This window comes from Gordionus sp. m RMFG-2023, chromosome 1 (assembly GCF_954871325.1).
Source record: "Gordionus sp. m RMFG-2023 chromosome 1, tfGorSpeb1-WG-v2, whole genome shotgun sequence".
Taxonomy (NCBI): Eukaryota; Metazoa; Nematomorpha; class Gordioida; order Chordodea; family Parachordodidae; genus Gordionus; species Gordionus sp. m RMFG-2023.
Genome location: NC_088775.1, coordinates 32,461,245 through 32,476,395, shown reverse-complemented (window position 1 = coordinate 32,476,395; position 15,151 = coordinate 32,461,245). Strand labels below are relative to the sequence as shown.

At 27.0% G+C, this 15,151-nt stretch overlaps 1 protein-coding gene across 1 annotated transcript; it reads right to left on the bottom strand.

The window, feature by feature from the left end:
- Positions 1 to 850: 850 nt before the first annotated feature.
- Positions 851 to 4,592, bottom strand: LOC135931125 (uncharacterized). Its single transcript, XM_065468013.1, has 9 exons — positions 4,466 to 4,592; positions 4,294 to 4,413; positions 3,761 to 4,244; positions 3,613 to 3,670; positions 3,425 to 3,574; positions 2,206 to 2,383; positions 2,036 to 2,157; positions 1,873 to 1,992; positions 851 to 1,829 (listed from the first exon to the last, which is right to left on the bottom strand). Exons 6-9 carry the CDS (start codon positions 2,278 to 2,280, stop codon positions 1,769 to 1,771), a joined length of 378 nt encoding a protein of 125 aa, XP_065324085.1. The 5' UTR covers positions 2,281 to 2,383; positions 3,425 to 3,574; positions 3,613 to 3,670; positions 3,761 to 4,244; positions 4,294 to 4,413; positions 4,466 to 4,592; the 3' UTR covers positions 851 to 1,768.
- Positions 4,593 to 15,151: the final 10,559 nt, after the last annotated feature.

Genomic DNA, 15,151 nt, shown 5'->3' with positions numbered 1-15,151 from the left:
TCGGGCCGGGATGGACATCTTATACAAAAAAATTATTAGGCGGCGACTATCAAATCTCTGATTTTTCATAAGATTTTGATAGGCCATCCTAGAGAATTTTAATTTAATTTTTTTAAATCTCAAGCTAATTTTTTATCTTGATTAATACTATTTGAAAATAACTACAATAAGCCTATTTTTTTTTCATTTTAAGGGCTATATAACCAAAATACGAAATCTATAGATAGTATAATAAATTAACAAAAAATAAAACAATATATTTGTGATATTATACAATTACAAAATACATACACGATTGATTTCTAAAATGGTTGTTGTAAGGAAAGCCACAGAGCAGTAGCGTCATTAGGGGGCACGCATGGGCTCGAGCCTCCTCAAAAATTTGGGGAGATCTTACAGAAAATTTAACGGAATATGGCGGACTTAATGCAAAACTTTAACGGGCCGGTAGAACATTTCGTAAAACTATAAAGTGCCAGGCCTTGCCAAAAATATCCGGGCTGGAAAACTTGTGCAAATATTCTTAACGGGCCGAAGCGGGCTTTGCAGACCTCCAATACAGATTGAATGACAAAAAATAAAAAAATTAAAGTTATCGAAATATTTTAAAAATTCCAATTGATGAATTTCCTTATATTATATATACAAAATGGATATTAATTATATTTTTAATAAGGTAAATATTTATCAATTAAAAAATAGTAACATTTTATAAATGTTAAATTTAAGTATTTTTTATTAAAATTAAAGTTGAATAGCAAAAGACACTCTCAAGTGAATTTTTCAAGTATTTGTTTATACAAGAGAAACGCATTTCCTTATTACTTTTTAAAAATTATTATGCCAAAGAAATAAAATTTTCTATTATATCGATGACTCTTGAAACTTGTATACTTTTATAAAGGGATATAATATTATTATGTGGCCAGCTTATGTACCATAGGATAACCATGCATCTAGAATTTGCCTGTTTTGGTAAATATCATTTTAAACTAATAAAAAATTTCCCCGCTACACACCCCCTGCCCCCTTTTCCCAATATATATTATAACAATATATTACTATAGACATTAATTTGAAAGAAAACAAATAAAAATTAATCATTTTTTAAAAACAACTATAATTCAAAATTTTTTCATAAAATTTCTTTTTTTTAAAAAAGTAAAAACACAAAAATATTATTAGATATAATATAGAACAAGGTCAACAATAAGTGGACTTAAAAACCTCTAGTAAAATATATGGCGCCCCCCCCCAATAGAGAAATCCTGAATTTGCTTATGGTAGGGTACTCAATTTATTATCATAGTCAGGGTTGTCAGGTCAAAATTTTCAAATGGAGAAATTAGTATTTTGCGGGAGAAATTAGTATTTTGCGGGAGAAATATTAAAATTGCGGTAGAAATATAAAATTGCCAAAAAAAAATTTTTTGCGGGCCAATTGACTTAATTATCCGCCTATTATTTTTTATAATTAGTTTATATAAATGCAAAGTCGGTAAATATTTTTCAAAATAAAATAACATCTTGATTTATTAAAATTTATTAATTTATAAAAAAAAACCAACGATCTTTTTTAAATATAAAAGAACTAGTTGATAACCCGTCAAAAATGACGGGGATGAGAATTTTATTCGTTCTTTTACGATAATTCTTTTTACCCTTCCCCCTCCTCCTTCAGGCCAATTCCAACCCATTAAGACTATGAGTGATGAATTGTCTTTTTTATTCAATGATTGATGAATAATATAAGTTCTCTTTTCTTCGCTCAATGTGGTTTCGTTTTTGAAGATGATGTTGTAATTTCCTTGCAGTTTGCCGTAAATAACCTGAAAAAAAACGTGTAAATTGAAATTATAAAATAGAATTTACTGTTGTTGGTGAGGAAGATGGTTTAGCGATGGTGAAGAAGTTCTCTTTTCTTTGCTCAATGTGGTTTCGTTTTTGAAAATGATGCTGTAATTTCCTTGCTCGTAGTTTGCTGTAAATAACCTGAAATAAAACGTGTAAATTGAAATTATAAAATAGAATTTACTGTTGTTGGTGAGGTAGATGGTTTAGCGATTTGAAGAAGTTCTCTTTTCTTTGCTCAAGGTGGTTTCGTTTTTGAAGATGATTTAAAGTTGGTGATTTGATGGTGAATAACAAAGTTGGTGACTTTTTTAAATTTCTTACAAATTATGAATTTAAGATTTCATTATATACGATATTTTGTGTGAATGTTTTATCATTTTTTAAAATTTTTCCTTGTAATTCTGATGGCAAAATCATAATTTTCATATTATTTTGAGATTTACATCTAGTAAGAGCCACATATAGTTGTCCATGGGCAAAGACGGGCTCAGGGAGGAATAAGCCTACATGATCAAAAGTTTGTCCTTGACTTTTATTTATTGTAATCACAAAAGCGGGAATTATAGGAAACTGTCATCTTTTTAAAGTAAATGGTAACTGAGAGTCACTTGGAGCTAGATCTATTCGTAGGAGAAAAACTCGAAATCTAACCTATCTCAAACCTTATAAAATGATGTAATTTTATATTTTCAACTACTCATTAAAATCTGCACCAGGGGGAATTTTTAGCATAATAAATATATCATGTAAAAAATATCTATCTTTCTTAGGTCAAATAGAATTTTAAAAAATTACCTGCAGTTTGCAAAAATAAATTCAAAAAAAAAACAATTGATGAATAAAATAGCATAAATATATAGCTATCTCTAGGGGTGCATCGAAAGTACTATTTGGAAGCTGATCCAATTCAATATTGAAATTATTAAATTAATAATAGCTGATTACTGATCTATAGTCTGTAAACATTTTAGGTTTTAAATTTTAATACATATATCTACTCATCTCATATACTTTTAATAGTATAACATCTATAATTTAATTATACAATAACATAAGTCCTTTAAATATATTGTAATGATTTTATTATAAAATATTCTTAATGATAAATCACTTATTTATATAACATTAATCTATATACATAATAAGTAATAAACAATTTTATCGGATTGGATAAAATTTTTTATATAATTGGCAAATAATATTTTTAAAAAGACGAAATATCTGTTCAATCTGTTAAAGATATTGGTAGATCCCTAGATATTTTTATTTTATAAACATGTAATATCAAAAACAGGCCCTTGACAACACTAATATCAGATCCAATCGACCTATAAAAATCAGTTGAACCAGAGGGATGTTTATAATAAAAAATCTTAAGGGTGGCATTATTTTGTACTCTGATTAAATTGGTTTGAACAAATCTTGCTAAAATATTGACCATCCAGACTGAACAATATTTTTATATAATTTCCTGTTGAACCTGATATAATTTAATTTTAAGTTGCATGTATTTTATACGTAAGAAAATAATTATCTTGAAAAAAATAATAATTGAATAAAATAGATTTACTTTTTGAGAAGTTAAGTTCATTTTCCTAGTATAGATATACTTGAGTAATGTTTTAAATGCTTGATTTGGGGCATCTTTTAATTCGATTTCATTACAATCTGGCAAAGATTTTTTCATTCCACCATATAAAAGGGCTCTATTTTTTAAACACTAAATTATATAGGTTACATATAAATTAAGGTAATAACCTAAAGTATTCGCTCCTTGAAGCTAGTATATTTTGTAACCTATAATTTCCTGTTGAGCCTGATATAATTTAATTTTAAGTTGCATGTATTTTATACGTAAGAAAATAATTATCTTGAAAAAAATAATAATTGAATATAATAGATTTACTTTTTGAGAAGTTAAGTTCATTTTCCCAGTATAGATATAGTTGAGAAATGTTTTAAATGCTTGATTTGGGGCATATATCTAAAATCGAATGAGGCATAGGGGGCCGATATTTCATAAGGAGTCTGTCTATGTGACTCCTCAAAGATATAAATGATGGTATCGCCTCAGAATAGTTTTCTATTTCTGGATCCTCCAAACATCTCTTATCCATAGTTTGTTGATAAATGTTTAAGCGTGTCTCAAAGAGATTCTAAGCTACAATGTTTTTGAGTGCTTCTTTAGTTTTAAGCATCACGAATGTCCCTATTTCAAAAGGATGATCATGTATACTCGAAGCAATATAAACACCATCAATGCATTTAGCATGACAATCAGCTACTCTACAACGATATTTTATAATGTCCCTATTTTGACAGTGAAATCTATATAGATAGTTCTGAAAGAAGAGTAACATTTTCCCCTTTTGGCTTTTGACAACGAGCCACTAGTTAATTAAAAATAATATTAATGCAATTTATTATAATTATTTTTACCATAAATATTTGAATTTAAGTCTAATAAGGCTTGTGCGATGTCAAGAGGGGAATCTAGATTTGTGTCAGGCACTATGGGAGAAACTTGTGGTTCCAAATGTGGAATACCATTGGGTGAAACTAGATTATAAAGAAAATTGTCAAATTAAGAATTTTTAAAATTTTTATTTACTTGAGATATCAGGCACTATGGGAGAAACTTGTGGTTCCAAATGTGGAATACCATTGGATGAAACGAGATTATAAAGAAAATTGTCAAATTAAAAATTTTTAAAATTTTTAGTTACTTGAGATATCAGGCACTATGGGAGAAACTTGTGATTCCAAATGTGGAATACCATTGGATGAAACTAGATTGTAAAGAAAACTGTCAAATTAAGAATTTTTAAAACTTTTATTTACTTAAGATATCAGGCAAAATCACAGAATCTTGTGATTGTGTTGATGGAAGACTAAGATGGGTGTTATCTAATTTAAAATAAAGATGTTTAAATATCTTAAATATTTATTTTATTACATTTACACTTCGCTGTGTGTTCTATCGTGATTATTATGTCCTTTAATGAGAGCTTAGCTCTACCAGAACAATTATCACGACAACTTAAGTGTATAAATTTTTTGTTGGCACTTTTTATGAGGTACTTGTACCCTTAATAAATTATTAAATGATTTCCTTTTTGAGTTTTCTTAAAAATAAAAAAATATATAAAAATATATAAAACAATATTACTTCAAATTTAATATTTTGAATCTTAAGGTAACATTCCAAATTATTGGCAACAGTGGCTATCATCTATAAATATTTGAATTATTTTTAAAAATTTATTAAGAATATATAAATCTATATTAAATCAGTGCTATTATAATTATTAGAGTAATACGTATAAATTATATTGTTACTGTTAACAATTGTAAAAATGGAATATCAAGATCACTCATAATGTCAAATATAGTATTGATAGTTTAAGCTTAATTGATTTAATATTATTAAGTTATTTTACAATCTTAATTAATTAAATATAATCATTTATTAATTGAAAATAAAATTAATCCAATTTAATGGTGTGATTTGCGTTGTCAAGTTCAATATCAATAATCAACTAAATCACTCTTTTTTAAATTTAGGCCTTTAAGAAAATTTCTAAAATTTAAATCAGTATCCAAAACTTCTTAGTGAAAACTCTAACTATATTTAATTAATACATCTTTATAAATTATATTATGATCATTAAGTTCAATATCAAAATTTAAGTCTCTAAGAAAATTTCTAAAATTTAAACCAGTATACAAAACTTCTTAGTCAAAGTCAGTATTCAAAACTTTTGAGTGAAAACTCTAACTATATTTATTAATACATCTTTATAAATTATATTATGATCATTAAGTTCAATATCAAAATTTAAGCCTCTAAGAAAATTTCTAAAATTTAAACCAGTATACAAAACTTCTTAGTCAAAGTCAGTATTCAAAACCTTAGTGAAAACTCTAACTATATTTAATTAATACATCTTTATAAATTATATTATGATCATTAAGTTCAATATCAAAATTTAAGCCTTTACTAAAATTTAAACCAGTATACAAAACTTCTTAGTCAAAGTCAGTATTCAAAACTTCTTAGTGAAAACTCTAACTATATTTAATTAATACATCTTTATAAATTATATTATGATCATTAAGTTCAATATCAAAATTTAAGCCACTAAGAAAATTTCTAAAATTTAAACCAGTATACAAAACTTCTTAGTCAAAGTCAGTATTCAAAACTTCTTAGTGAAAACTCTAACTATATTTAATTAATACATCTTTATAAATTATATTATGATCATTAAGTTCAATATCAAATCAGTATTCAAAACTTCTTAGTGAAAACTCTAACTATATTTAATTAATACATCTTTATAAATTATATTATGATCATTTTCAATATCAAAATTTAAGCCTAAGAAAATTTCTAAAATTTAAACCAGTATACAAAACTTTTAAAAAAACTAATATATTACTTGCACTTTTAATTTTTTATCGCTTCAGATATGGCGGCCATTTTTTGAATATGTTATTTTGAAGACGTTTTAAAACATACTCAATTTATGCTATTTTGCAGAGTTGTTAAAGTATCTAGATATAAAAATGTAGTATCTGTATCTAGATAGATTTTTTAGAAAGGTATCTGAATCTAGATATTTTTTTAGAGGTATCTGTATCTGTTTTAGATACTTTTTAAGATACATTTTATATACCCCTTTTTTTATTATAAATAAAAATATTTGACTGTAAAATTTATTTTATTTCATCTGTTTACCACTCTTAGATGCCTTACTTAAAGGGATTGAGGATAGGTAAATTAATATAATAAATTAAAAATATTTAATAATTCTAGGTTTATTGTGACCTTATTTGAAGATGATAATATTATAGCAACCATGCTCCACCCTTTTTTTAAACTTGATTGGACATGGTTGCAAATGGAAGAAAATCTTAATAAAAAAAACAATTGATACAAAGATAAGCTGGTGAATTATCAAAGTCATCAACTGACTGCAAGCAAATAACCTGCCAAAAAAAAACAAATAATTTAATTTCAGATTTTTTTCAGTACCCTACAGCAGATATAATTTCTAATAATGATTTAAATTTTGATAATCAACAAATTTTAAATAATTTTTTCAAAAATGAATGTAGAGATTTTAGCATTTTTAAAGAATACCCTGATATAAAATTGTTATTTATTAAATATAACACTACAATTCCTTCAAGCGTCCCTGTGGAAAGACTATTTAGTGTTGCTAAAAATGTCTTTACAGATAAACGAGGATGCCAATGATCAAAATTTTGAAAATATTTTATTACTGAAATCTAATAATTATTTAATCATATATTTTCATATTTTATATTAAAATCATTATTTTAGTTATATTCTGATAAATGTTATATCGCGTCAATAAATTTTTTAGCTCATTTCATGAATTTTCACAATATAATATTAATTTAGCTTTATGCAAACCTATAAGAGCATAATAAAAATGTATCTGTATACAGATACATTTAAAAATTGTATCGGTATATAGATACATTTAAAAATTGTATCGGTATACAGATACATTTAAAAATTGTATCGGTATACAGATACATTTAAAAATTGTATCTGTATCTTGATAACTTTTTAGACGCTGTATCTGTATCTAGATAACTTTTGAGACTATTTATCTGTATCTGTATCTAGATCCATTTAAAAAGTATCTTTTAACAACTCTGCTTTTTGAGCAATGCTATTTAGTGGTCAACCGTATGGAAGTGATTTGTGAATGAATGATTTAGTTTTCACATTGATTACCATTGATCAAATTTGCTATAATCATTTTGATTGGACAAATAATATTTAAAAGAAAACTATTGGCTAAATTTGATTGACATTTTTTGAGGATTATATATATAGATGTAAACAAGATAAAATTTTATAAAAAACAAACCATTTAATTTTACAATGTAAAAATTATGTTTTATGCGAATATTCCGCAAGACCGCAATTGGAAATCTACCGCACGTGTGTATAAAATTATTATAGAAATAGACGCTTAATTATCACGTATCAAGTTTAAATACATAATAAGATAATATTGTACTAATTTCAATGATAATTATTTTATTTATTATAGTTCAATCACATTATTATAATCAGTGCAGGGGAGTGTATCTACATTCATTGCAAAACAAAAATATTCTCCATAAATAAGAAATAATACAGATGCAATGCAACTACAGTTGCGGCAATTGTAATCACTTATCTTGTAGTACAACATTCACAGAGCTACTTATCATTACAATGTAGGTAGAATCTTTCCTCATAATATTTAACGACTCCAAGATAAATGAAAACTTTACTTGTAGAACAAAAATGAGCAATATCATCAATGTTTTAGAACTTGAATCCACTTGACTATTTGAAAGATGGGCATACATATGCAATTCTAACAGATGCATCTAACAAGGGAAATATTTAAATATTTCCCTTAATCCTCCCCTATTTCAACAAAATTAAGGACGTTTCAATTAAACTACTATATTTTTTCCCCTCAAATAGTGAAAAATCCAATTGTTAGGAGAAACAATTTTCTAATATATATAATCGCCATAATCAAGAAATGAACGTTTTCGTATAACCTTAATGTTAATTTTTAATTTTGGTATCAACTTTCCTATCATCATAATGTTAAATGAATCGAAGGAAACTATATACCTCTAATGTTAAATTATTATTTTTAAAAAGAAAACTTTATTAAATTTTTTTTTTATACATCAACGAGATTTGAACTACTGGCTTAACATTGATAGACAAACGTTCTTTCCAGTCACCGTCCTTCTATATTAAATTTTATAATACAATTCTTCTTATATATGAAACTATATTATGATAAAGTAATTTAAATATATCAATATTTATCTTTTTTATAGGAAGCTCCAGGCTTGGGATAACAATTTCAAAATTATTATCGGTTGGCCAGATTTGATATAAAATTTTTAAAATTATAATGGGACTGGTTGGGCTTGGAAAATATTTTTATAATATTTTTTTTATTGGAAGCTGAAAAAAATTTCAAAATTATTATCGGTTGGCCAGGTTTAAGAAAATTTTTTTCAAAATATTGGATGGGGCTGGGCTTGGAAAATAAATTATATTGGGCCGGGCTTGGGGAAAATTTTTCAAAAATAATATGAGCTTGGAAGCTTGAGAATTTTTTTATTATTAACTATGGGTCAGACATTGGCCTAAAACAAATTTTTTTTGCAAGCCTGGGCTCGGCCTGATCAAAAAACTAAGGCCCATGAAAATCTGATTTTGATTGTATTTTTAAATTCATTATGATTATTTAAATGTTTTATTTCAGTTCTCAACTACCAAAATTATTATAATCTTTCATTGGGCTTGGAAGAATTTTTTTAAAATTATTATGGCTTTGTACTTTGCCTAGGAATTTTTTTAATATTAAATATTAGGTATGATTAGACCCGTGCGCCGATCTCTCAATCAACGGCGGCGGTTTTTTAAATTTTTTTATCGGCGTTCGGCGGCGCGCAGATTTCGTCGCCGTCTACTAAATTGTCGGCGGCGCAATATATTTTAAAATTTTTTAATGAATTTAATTTATAAATCAATTATTTTTTAATGAATTTAATTTATAAATGAATTTATTTTTTAATGAATTTAATTTATAAATTAATGTATTACATTTTTTATAATTTATTTAGGCGATCTTTTTTAACACATTGTTAACATAGTTTAATTGATCTTAAATTATTTCCTGTCTCACTCCAATTTAAATTTATGTATTTTCTCATTCTCAGAAATAGACTAAGGAATTGTATTTTTACTTAGATCAGAGTCACATCAACAACACATATAAGAAATATTCTATTGATTTTTATTAAAATTAAAATAAATTTGGAATGCAAGCAAAATATAAAGTATGAAATATAATAAGTCAGAATTCAGATTTAGCAAAATTATAATTGTCATGAATAAACAGTATTTTATCAAGATTTGTGGGACATAAAGAAGTCCTTTTAGCATTGAGTATTAATACAGAAATGGATCTTTCGCTGTGCAGGTATACAATGAACCTTCCTAGCTAAATTAGCAAGCATAGGAAGTTCCAGTCGCTTTTTCTTCGAAAAGATTAATGTGTCCTCTTCTGGGATATTATTTTGGCTGAGCAAAATATGGCATTCTTGTTCTAGATTACTAATATTGTTATAATCGTTACTTGGAAGGGAATGTTTACGAGCTAATTTAGCTATATAAGAGCTTGATGTTTGACAATTAACTTGAATTTTACTCTGTGCATTTCTATCATGCTCTAAAAGTTTTAAATGTCGAATTAAAAATTGCAATGATGTCGTAGAATTCGAATTTAAATATTCTGAAACAACTTTAAGATTTTGAAATCTGGGATCAAGTAGAGTTGCTAATATCTAATGTTTAAAATATAATTTTATTAATAAAAAATATAAAATAACTTGAAGTTCAGTAATGGGAAACCTATGATCAAGCTTTTTTTCCCATATTTTCTTTTAAGCATATAATATCTGAGCAATCAGATCTATTGATTTGTATATGAGCTTCTATTTCACTGCGAAATAATAAACCTAAGTTTACTGTCAATCCTTTTTGGGAGGAAAGAAATTCCCTCTCGGAATGGATTTAATACTGCGTAAAGCTCATCAATCATATCCCATTCATTATTAAAGAGTTTTAAAGATTGTTTTCTTATTATCAACTGTAACCAAATTATGAAGTCCATGCCCTAAGCATAAATGATGCTCATAATTCCCTAATTTGACGCTTCTTTTGACGTTTGCCCCAGCATCAGTTACCATTTGTATTATTTTGGCTTTTAAATGGAACTCCTCTTCAATACTATCTCTCAGATAGTATTGTTTCCCCAGTATGCTTTTGAGTCACTTTCTAGTTGCTAGGGTAAAATATTTTAAAGCAAAATTTTCATCTAAATGATGAAGACTAAATGTGATATAATTTCGACGCTTGAAATAATCGGTCCATAAATCAAAAGTTATAGAACAAAATTTTGGTCCAGAATCAATTAGATTTAAAACATGGGCCTTTATAGATAAATAAATATCGTCTAGCACACCCCGACTAATGGTTGTTCTATTTGGTAATTCTGACGAGGAATAAATTATCTTATATTTCTATTTTTTAGGCAATTTATTTTTTAATAATCATTTTATATAAGTTTTAAACCTTTAGAAAATCTGTCATTCCTTTATTGTTTATAGAATCAAATGGCATTAAATCGAAGCAGAACATCAAAACATAATTTCGCCCTATTAGATTTCATATTTATTTTAAACATTTAAAAGATATTTAAAAAACATCAAAATAATTACAACTGGAATGAAACAAATTATAAATTAGATTTAGTTTTAACTTTCTAAATAAAGTTTTACATAATTAATTTAATAAATTATATATTAAGTTTATACATTAAAAAGACATTTAAAAAACATAATAATTAGAGTTGGAATGAAACAAATTATGAATATGATTTAGCAGTAACTTTCAAAATAAAGTTTTACATAATTAATTTAATAAATTATATATTACGTTTATATATTAAAAAGATCTCAAAATAGAGCTGGCAATAAATAAACTAAAAATTTAGTTGTTTTGAACTTTCAAAAAAAAGTTTAATAAAATTAATTTTAACAAACCAGTTAAAATTTTTAAATGAATAATAATAAACTATAATACTAACATAAGAGCCATTTTTTATTTTTTATATTATTGCTGCATCTTGCTGTTGACTTAAAAATATTTTTAGACTTTGAATGGATTAATTATTATTCATTTTTTCTGATAGTTTGTGATAATTAATTAAGTGCCGAGATAGATTACTTGTACTTATATTTTTACTAAAACATTTTATTTCATAACTAATCCAATTACCTCAGCTTCATATTCTCAATGACTGATACCCCCTAATCACAGAATCGGCGATGAGAAAAGCAAATAAGAACAAGAGAGGAATATTCAGATGGAAGAAGAAAAACTGAAGGGCAAACTATGAAAACTCATAATTCTTTTAAATCATATGCTCAATTTATTATATTAATTTACTATATATTTATTTATATTAAATATATTATTATTTATCCTTAAAAGATATACTAACAAATGTGATTATTTTTTAAATTGAATTAATGAAATTTACACTAATACTAATTAGATAAATATTTTAAATATAAAATATATATAAATATAAGTCTAAAAAAAATAAATTACTGTGAAAATGAATTATGTTTATTCGTGTCTTCCTCACCTTTTTTCGCCAATTTTAAACAAGGTTCACAATAAATATAATCAGGCATTATTGTGCTTTTCTTATTTTCATTCTTCAAAATAAGATTTCCAAAGTACCTCCAGACATAACTTGATTTATGATTAGTAGAGAGAGTTGTTATTTCATAATTGTATATAGGGTGGTTTAAAACGTGCAAGTCCATGAAAATAATTAATATGAATTACGTGATACGTGATATATAACGCTTTTGCCCTCTAGTGTTGAAAGTTCAACAGAGCTACGCTAGGTTTTCCTCATTTCCATCTTATTGGAACTAATTTAATTTGGGTATAAAGTAAAAATATGAGGAGCCCTCCACACGTTTGTGAGCAAGCCTCACGTACTTGTAGGCGCAACATTTCAAAAAATGTTACTTAAACCTCTATAGGCTTATTTAAAAGGGAGTGGGGCAAAAAAACAGCCATACCCTAGAACTACAGTAAAATAGAAAACATTTGATAATGATGAGTTGAATTAATATTGAGATAGGAAACATTAGATGATGATAATGATCAAGGAATTCTGAGATACGTTTTCATTTGAGGTAACTTTTTTGATGCGAAACAGCTTTTTAATGGATCTTTTACTGTTGTTTAGTTTAATGAATTGTTTCATATTAACATTTAGATCCATTATATCTTTTATTGTTCTATAATACCATAAGGATTTGTATTTTGTACATTGTTTTCCCTTATATGTGTATAGCCATGCTAGGCGTCGTGAGCTAAATTGTTATCGGAGTTCCTTATTATGTGGGCTAAGAACTGGATCCTGCGTTTTTTTGGAGTGATATTTATTGGCGTGTGAATTGACTTTTTCCAAAGATTAGAGTTTGAGATAACTCTAGGATAAAAATGCCGTTTATTGTACGTAAATTATTAATAAATGATTGTAGATTCCTTATTTCTGTTTTATTTGCCTCCCAAATATCACCTCCATATAATACGATAGGAACTATAATCGAGTTATATATCCTCAATCTAGTAAATACCGAGATTTCTCTAGCTTTCCATATTTTCATATATTTATAAAACGCTCCTCTAGCTTTTTGTATTCTCATCCTCATCTCTTCTTTGCAACTTCCTTTATTAACTAAAATTACTCCCAAGTACTTTATTTTCTCCAATTTTTATTACGTTCTTTTCAACTCTAAGATTTTGAATCGGTGGCGCATTTGGGGAGGGGAGAATAACAGTTTTGTTGAAGTTAATCCCAAGTCCTACTCTATGGCTCACGGTCTCTATTAGATAAAGTAGACTTTTGGTTTCTTCGATACTCTTGGATATTACCACAATATCGTTCGCATAGGATATTATTCTATTTACAAAAAATATTTTCTCATTTGACCCTATATCAACTAGATCAGCCGCTCCTAGTACATCTTTTATAATTTTATAGATAATTATATTGAAAAGGAAAGGTGAGAGGGTGCAACCTTGTTTTACACCCTTTTTATCCTAAAGAAGGGAGAGATTTTATCATTAATTTTAAAACAAGCAGGTAAATTGGAATAGTGAATTTTAAGATGAGGATTTGAGGTTCTATACCGCATTATACTAGCGTCTCCCAAAGAGCTTCATGGTTAACGTTATCAAAAGCTCTGCTAAAATCAATGAATGTGTAGAAAGAGGATATCTTGTATTTATGGCATTTCTGCATTATTATTTTTAAGGATAACATTGGTTCCAATATATTTTTGTTAGGTCTAGAAACGCAAATGTGTTTAGAAAAAAGAAGGGGCGTCGATGGTACAATTTTGTTTTTTACTAGCACCATAAATATTTTGGATACACAGGATGTAAGTGCGATAGCGCGATAATCAATAAATATTCGTGGGTTTTCGGTTTTGGGGAAGCTACATAAGAAGAACATGTTCCATTCTGCTGGGGTGTCTCCACTCTCCCATATTTTGTTGAAAAGGACTAGAAGGAAGGAAGAGGTCGTCCTAGGTGCTATCTTTAAATACTCAGCTGTAATGTTATCAAGCCCCGGAGCTTTGTTACTACGTAATTTTTTTATTACATTCATTATTTCATTTACAGAGAAACCAGACTGGGCTGGAACAATGTTTGCGTTTAAGATAATTGGTGTTATTGCTTCCTGCGAGTCAAAAACCATCATATAGTGATCAAGCCACAAGGCAATTTGTTCGTCTTGGTCAATGATTACTTTTCCATTATTTAAAACAATTGAGGGCAGCTTTCTAAAACTACCAGGCTTACAAAAATATTTTAATTTTTTGTATGCATCGTAGATCCTATTTTCCTTCATATCTTTATCAATATCGATAGCTTTTTTCGCAATAAAAATCCGTCTATCATTTCGGAGTAATCTTTGGATATTTTTCCATAGATCGCTGCTAAAACCGTTCTTCGATCTTAGTAGGTTGATTTTTTCTAAGGTTTCCCTTGACATGTTTGTGGAAATAAAATATGATGTATGAATGAATGTAAATGATATACACTAGTCAATTATAAATAGCAATAGAATATAATTCATATTTTAATTTTATTAATGTTGTATTCAAATTAAAATAATAATAATTTTATATATAAATATAATTAATATATAAATATAATTAATATACTTTCTAAAAATTACACACGCCCGCCGCCGCCATAATAAAAATCGAAGCGCTGATCTCAATCGGCGGCTTTTCCGGCGTGAATAAAAATACTGGCGGCGCACAGGTCTAGGTATGATCAGTAATATTTAACAAATAATATTGGTATTATCAAGTAAAAGCTTTAAATATATTTATACTCAAACCATAGTATTTACACTTAATTTTAATGGATTGAACTTGGCCGTAAAAATAATAAAAATTGGATAAATAACAGGTAACAACTATCATAAAAGTAAGAAGAAAATTTTCATTCCCCGTCATTTTAGACGGGCTATCTACTAGTTATATATAATATCTTATGCAGGATCGTAGCCAAGAATTTTCATCTATGGGGGCCAGCTGCTTACTTAGAGGGAGAGGGGCACTATTTTTT

Bases quoted from the DNA above. Each gene is read 5' to 3' on its own strand.
- LOC135931125 (XM_065468013.1), bottom strand. From the start codon at position 2,280: ATGAAAATTATGATTTTGCCATCAGAATTACAAGGAAAAATTTTAAAA. The intron at 2,158-2,205 runs GTATATAATGAA...AATTTAAAAAAG, and splicing joins AAACATTCACACAAAATATC to TCACCAACTTTGTTATTCAC. The intron at 1,830-1,872 runs GTAAATTCTATT...GTTTTTTTTCAG, and splicing joins CATCTTCCTCACCAACAACA to GTTATTTACGGCAAACTGCA.